Source organism: Quercus lobata, chromosome 6, assembly GCF_001633185.2.
Source record: "Quercus lobata isolate SW786 chromosome 6, ValleyOak3.0 Primary Assembly, whole genome shotgun sequence".
Classification (NCBI taxonomy): Eukaryota; Viridiplantae; Streptophyta; class Magnoliopsida; order Fagales; family Fagaceae; genus Quercus; species Quercus lobata.
In genome coordinates, this window is record NC_044909.1 from 53,279,686 (window position 1) to 53,286,299 (window position 6,614).

General features: G+C 35.4%; 1 protein-coding gene across 1 annotated transcript; it reads right to left on the reverse strand.

Annotated features, from left to right (window-relative positions):
- Window positions 1-786: 786 nt before the first annotated feature.
- Window positions 787-5,587, reverse strand: LOC115949611 (monosaccharide-sensing protein 2-like). Its single transcript, XM_031066888.1, has 5 exons — window positions 5,466-5,587; window positions 4,275-4,841; window positions 3,188-4,134; window positions 1,988-2,175; window positions 787-1,423 (listed from the first exon to the last, which is right to left on the reverse strand). The coding sequence occupies exons 1-5, from the start codon at window positions 5,542-5,544 to the stop codon at window positions 970-972; spliced, it is 2,235 nt and encodes a 744-aa protein (XP_030922748.1). The 5' UTR covers window positions 5,545-5,587; the 3' UTR covers window positions 787-969.
- Between the last annotated feature and the right edge of the window lie 1,027 nt (window positions 5,588-6,614).

Genomic DNA, 6,614 nt, shown 5'->3' on the forward strand with positions numbered 1-6,614 from the left:
CTCAGCCCTTGGCATACTGTCAGTTGACTAGTTAGTCAGTTTAATCAATGTCTGTGTAGAGAAGGAATGTAAGCTGGTCCTTAATCTCTGAAAGTCTTCTTATTTTTTCTGGCAAAAAAAAAAAAAAACCTTATGTAATTGGGTTCCAAAGGTTGTGTATCACATATCATCAATCAGTACAACGCAATTGTGCACCAACATCATCGAGGACCAAAAAAAAAAAAAAAAAAAACAAAAATTTGAGCATCAGAAAAGGGTAATCTTATATAGATTCAATTTCTACAAAAAAAAAAAAAAAAAATCTTATATTTAGATTCATTTGTCAAATGTCACTACGAAGTACATCAAACATCTGGCGGTAACCCTTTCTTTTAAGGAATTGAAAGGTTGATGAGCCAAGATCTTTGATTAATGGAGAGTCCAAATGCATCAGAGAAAATAAAGAATGATAAAACAGAGAATTTTAACTAAGCAAAAAAAAAAAAAAAGTTCTTCAGGGGGAAACGAAAGAGGAAAAAGAAGACTATTGTAACTTGTAAGTTGTAAGTACACACTATTCACAGTTTAATTGAAAGTGCATCCAACCTCAAAAGGGTTGGTCTAGTACTTTCCAGGCTTCATGTAATCCATGAAATGGGTTCAATTCTCATGGCCAGCATTTCAAAGTCAATTCAAGGGATTCATTTCTGTAATTACCTGATATGCGTAGAAGAGAAGGCTATAGACAACTGGAGGAATAGTTCAGGTACTCAATGAAACCTTGACACCAATTTAGAAAAAGAAAAGAAAAAAGAAGTCCAATCAATTCATTCTCCTAAATCCTAATACAAAGATATAAGAACCCCATTTAGGATTTGTGTTTTGAACTCCAAAGACCTATTTTAATAAATCAACCACAATAAAATTTGGCAGCTCATATTCCAGGAGAATTAAATTTAAGCTATAATCTGAAATTCCTAGACAATCAAGTCAGTTATCAACAGCTTCAACAGCCTGCTGCTTTGCAGTTGCACCCATAGCAAAGAGCTCACATATGACTTCTAGAGGCATGCCCTTGGTTTCAGGAACCTTAAAGTAAACAAATATATATGAAATGGTGCACCCAATCACATAGATACTAAAGACACCAGAGAGGCCAATGGAGGTGAGCAAAAGAGGAGTGGTGTAAGTGATAATGATGTTTCCAATCCAATAAGTGAGGGCACAGATAGTAATGCAGAGGCCACGAACACGAGTAGGGAAGATCTCTGAGCAAAGAATGTTGGGAACGATCCCAAAAGCCATGACAAAGATGGAGGTGAAGACCACTACACCAATAGTGGAGATTGTTGCGTTAACCACAGACCCCATGCTGACAATGCTGCTAAGCACTAGTGCAATGAGTGCCGCTATTAGGATAGGTATTGTGGACAGCAGCAGTGACCTGCAAACATGCACAATATTTGTTAGTTCCAGTGCATGATGGGAGAAGTTTAAAAAATTCTTTATTGGTTTGGAATCCTATATTGGCTAGAAGAAATATAAAGATGTGCACCAATCCTATCAGAGGTAGTAGTGTTCCATTGAAAAGAAAAGAAAGGAGGTGTGTCTGTCACTACATTAGCGGTTGTTTTGTGTGTGAGAGTTAGAAGACCAGACTTTGTTTAGTGAGGGAGTTAGAGACAAAGCGTATTGGAGTTTTGGGTTAGTTTTTTTATTTGTGACAATTTCTGAGCATGTTGTTTTGGCCTGTTGTTAAGAGTTATGATTACATGATTAAATTCACAATTTTTTTTATAATTTAAACTTTTGGGACAGCTGCTAATTTAATCATATTTCTAACTAGTATGTTTTACAACTATATATTTTTTCCCAGAAATTACTGACTTGCAGAAACTACCAAAAGAACTGTCTTTTAAAAGAAAACTCAGAGAATAGTGATTTCCAAGATAAACAAAAAAAGATAATTGTGTTACAGATCAACTTAAAGCATTAAGGATTATATTACCTTCTGCCAGCGATATCCATTAACCACATGGAAACAGCTATGCAAGGAAGCATAAAGAAAGATGTGAAAGCGCTTAGGAGGAGGGATGCAGAGGTTGACCCAATGCTCATATTTGATAAAAGAACTGCAACACCTGCTTGCTCAAGAATCTGAGGACCATAGTTGAGAAGACTATTTATGCCAGACATCTGCAAAGACAACAAAAATAAAAAAAGAAGTTAAAATTAAATAAATGGAGGAAACAAAGAAGAAGAAGCAATTACAGCAAATGAAGAATTAAGTACATAGTTCCTTTTGATTAAAAACAGTCTGCTTAAAATCTACGACTCTGTGGGAAAAGGCACTACTATAACACTCATGTACTTAGATTACCAATGAAGAGTTGCATCAAACTATATCACTATGTTACCTGGGATCCTCATCCTTTGTCTGAGTCCTTATGAACATGATTACTGATAATTTTTGGTTTCGTGTCAAAAAGTTGAACAAATAAGTTTTAAAGAGTTCAAAAACCATTATTACAAAGAACAAATTTAAAGGAAGAATAAGATTGTTATTATGAGGTAATAGAACAATATATTGCTGAACTGGAAGTGTTAGTTGGCTAGGATTGGCCTTGAATGAAGAGAGATAATTCAGCATTGAACTACTTTATTGCCTAAAATGAGCAAAAAAATGAAAGCTTTCTCTACTGTATTAAGTGTCTTTAGATATTAAATTTTATGGTCTTCAATCAGGATTTCCCAAATAAGATTTTCCTAATTGCTTTTTATCCCATAGAGGTTGAGGAAACCTCACAATATGATTATCAATGGCATGGTACCAAAGAATAATCAAGTCCCAGATTCCTTGCCTGTCCTCTATACCTTCAAATTGAAACTGGAAACAAAACACAAATTTCAGGATGACAACTAGCTGTTTGATTAGTTGCTTTTGTTTGTTGTTTTCTGTTGTATCTGCTTAGTATCTTGTACTGTTTAAATTTCCTTTGTTGAATAAAATGTTAATTCTTCCAAAAAAGAAAAAAGAAAAGAGAACTAGCTAAGGTCATTCATGACAAGAAATGAAATAATGTTCACTCTAGATGGATAATTTGGGACTGGACCAAGTACTTAGTCCATCTTGATGCCACATATAGATTTGAATTGAGAAATAGAAGTGGCATAATGGAAGTACTACTGCAACACAACAAACTTATACCTGCTGAAGAATTTGGACTCCCATCCCAACCAACAATGCACGCTTGACTCCTGGTTCTAGAAGATCAGTCCAACTTGGTCCTTTAGTAACACTTGGCGGTGGGTGAACCATTGCTGGTTCAATTGAATGCCGACTCATTAAGGCCTGGGAACAAAGAGCTGGCCGACTAACCAAAGCAGCAGCCTGATAAATTTCACCCTCTTCAGGCATTGCACCACCAGGAACTGAAACAAGGGATCCAGGCCTTGAACCAAGGGCAGCCTCCTGATGCAAATAGATTCTCTGATATCCTCCTTCCTTTTTCCCATCTTCACCTACTTTCTCAGACCATTTCCACACAAGTTGCCAACCACCACCAATATCTGCATGACTGACTGCTTCACCAGAATATCCTTCCATGAGTCTGCTATTTCCGCTCATGTCTAAATGGCTGCCATGTGATACAGAATGTGAAATGCCTTTATCCATAACACTCGTTTGACGTGACAGCAACGGACTATGCAAATTGTCATCAGAATTTTCCCCAGCAGCATCTGATGTGTAGCCATCACCATCCCTTTGGCTCTCCACATCCCATTGCTCATTTTTACTCTGATGATCTCCCTCATAGAACATGCTGCCCATGTTTGAAAATAGCATGCTACGCATGCTTCCCGTCTCAGGGAGCTTCTCATGGACACTATCAAAGAGAGTGACAAGTGGATCCATAAGAACACTGCTTTGATTGGCCAAGCTTCCATGGTGGGACACAATGCCATGAGCACTCTGTCCATTCACAGGTTTGGCAACCCACGAGACACCCTCCTTAGGACTATAAAACCTTATTTGATCTTTCCCTGCAGTCATTTCCCTGTTATCATTTGGCTCATTAACTCGGCTAATTATGTACTCTTCTATGGAAGCATCAGCCCCAACATCAAGGCCCTCAACTAGCAAAGCCAACTCACCTGCATATCAAAGTAGACCATAATTAGCATTAATATCTCAATAACACATGAAAATCTTTGGCTAAGGAAGTATAAACCAAAAAGCCAACAACATAAAAGAGCATAGCTCATTAACAAATAAGCTGCTCCAATTTGTGCACCTGTAACATCTTCCTTGCCGCGTAGTCTTTGCAAAACTCGTTTAGCCTCAATCATCCGGCCTTTACTGACAAGCCACCGTGGGGATTCAGGTAGGTAAAGTACTGTTAACCCAAAATAAAAAACGGATATAATCGAAAGAATACCAAGCATAAATCTCCAGTTTGGCAAATCCGTAAGTGACATTGCAAACACCATGCAGTAGGACAAGAACATTCCACTAGAACCAGTGAACTGAGGAAGGGTATTCAATTGTCCTCTAATTTCAGGTGGGGCTGTCTCAGATATGTAAACTGGAACAATGGTAATAGCTAGACCAATTCCAAAACCATCTATTAGCCTTGCCAAAAGAAGAACATAGACATTGGGAGCCAACAACATTATCAGACCACTGACAAAATACAGAACTGATGAGATTATCAACACAGGACGTCGCCCAATCCTGTCTGATACAGGTCCGGAAATTGTAGTAATGACTGTGCCTCCGATGAGTGACATGGCCAAAATTAGACCTTCAATAGTCGGTTTGGTTTCCAATTCAAATTCCTTTTTGAAGAAAAGGACAGACCCTGCAGATTTTTAGCTACATTAATTTGGTTCAAGCAAATACACTCATCATTAGTTGGTTCATTCAGTCCTAAGACTTAAATGTTTAACAAACAATATAAATATTTTGGAAGCCAAATATATTGAAGTTGGTTGGTATTGATCTTCAGGATGATTTTTCATATATTGGTGGTGTTTACATAAGATTTATAATTTCATATCATTCATGAAAAGTATAAGAGGACAAAACTTAAGATGGTTCCTTAAATGTTGACCTTTACGTTCTCTAATTAAATTCAACCATGTGGTTGCTTTTACCGATACAACACATGGTTGAATTTAATCGTGCTTAAGGAAAGATACACTGTGTTGTGTTGGTGAATGCAATCACATTGTTTAATTTAATTAAAGAACCTAAAAATACAACACCTAATGATTTGTATCTAAATTTTTCCCAGTATAAAAAACAAAACATAAAATTGAGCGTGAGTGACTTCTGGGATTTAAAGTACCTTAACCCAATGCTACAATGTAAATATAGAGAATTGGATTTATTAGCAAAAGATTCTGAAAATATGTATATATATATATATATATATATATATATTTAAGCAGACATGCATATTTGATTTGAGAAAGATATTTACCTGCAAGTGCTGAATTATCCCATCCTTGCAAAAAATTCCCGATTGCAGCAGCAATGGCTACAAGCACAACTTCACTCATATTTATTTATTTATTTATTAAAAGCAATGAACAAGTACAACCCTCCCTCGTCACCTGGAAGAGAATTCAGATCAAACAAACATGCAAGAAAATAAATAATACAAAGAAGCAATACTATGAAATCAATGTACATACAACAAGTTGAGCTTATATATATATATATATATATATGCAGTAAACAGTAAGGGCTGAGGCTGAGATAAATCCAGAATCACATTTGAACTGGTATATAAGAAGCGGGTAAATTCTGATCAGAACTAACACGTGGCAGACAATGTTGGAAATATTATATTAATAATGTGCCTTCTTTTATTTTAAAAAAAATTCTCAGCCAGTATGGAACATTATATTTTCACCTGAAAAATAACTTAAAATAAAAAGAAGCATTTGAAAGATAAGGATAATGTGAAATATATATATATATATATATATGGAATGTATTAGGTAAAATTTGAGGAATTAGGTGTGTGTGACTGTGAATCTACATGTCGAATGGAATTGACAGCATAGAACAGTTACAAAAGTGATGGAATTGTATTTTAACGGTTCCGGTTCCAAAGGAAGACCATGTCATATGATATGAATAATGAATATGATCATATCCACTCATTACTATTCCTAGGATATGCCATCACGCAGCACCCATCGTGCTTTGCTAATCTGCCTTTACTTTCTTTCTCTTTTTTTCCTTTCTTCTATTTCTATTCAATTTTTATATATATGCCCCAAAATTAAGATTAGCATTTTCAATTTCCGTGGAAATCAAAGTTGTTTATCAACAGTTCATGACTAGCTATAATTTCGATTTGAATGAATATATAAATGTATAAAAATCATATCATATTATATCATATCATATTATATATATAATAAAAGTTGGGCTTAGACGTCGTGGTTGCGCCACGTGGCTTCACCAAATTGCAGAAATTTTAATAAATTTTTAGATTTTAAGAATAGATATATACATATTTTTTGGATAAATATGACAAATCAAGTAATGAAAGAAAGTAGTATTTGATTTACAACTATAACAGTTGTGTCTATCAAAAATGTTATCAACAAACCCTAAA

What these genes read in the sequence shown, in the direction of transcription:
- LOC115949611 (XM_031066888.1), bottom strand. Translation starts at nt 5,544, where the DNA reads ATGAGTGAAGTTGTGCTTGTAGCCATTGCTGCTGCAATCGGGAATTTT. An exon ending in CGGCAAGGAAGATGTTACAG is followed by an intron (nt 4,135 to 4,274) that starts GTGCACAAATTG and finishes TTTGATATGCAG; the next exon opens with GTGAGTTGGCTTTGCTAGTT. An exon ending in ATGGATATCGCTGGCAGAAG is followed by an intron (nt 1,424 to 1,987) that starts GTAATATAATCC and finishes GCATGTTTGCAG; the next exon opens with GTCACTGCTGCTGTCCACAA.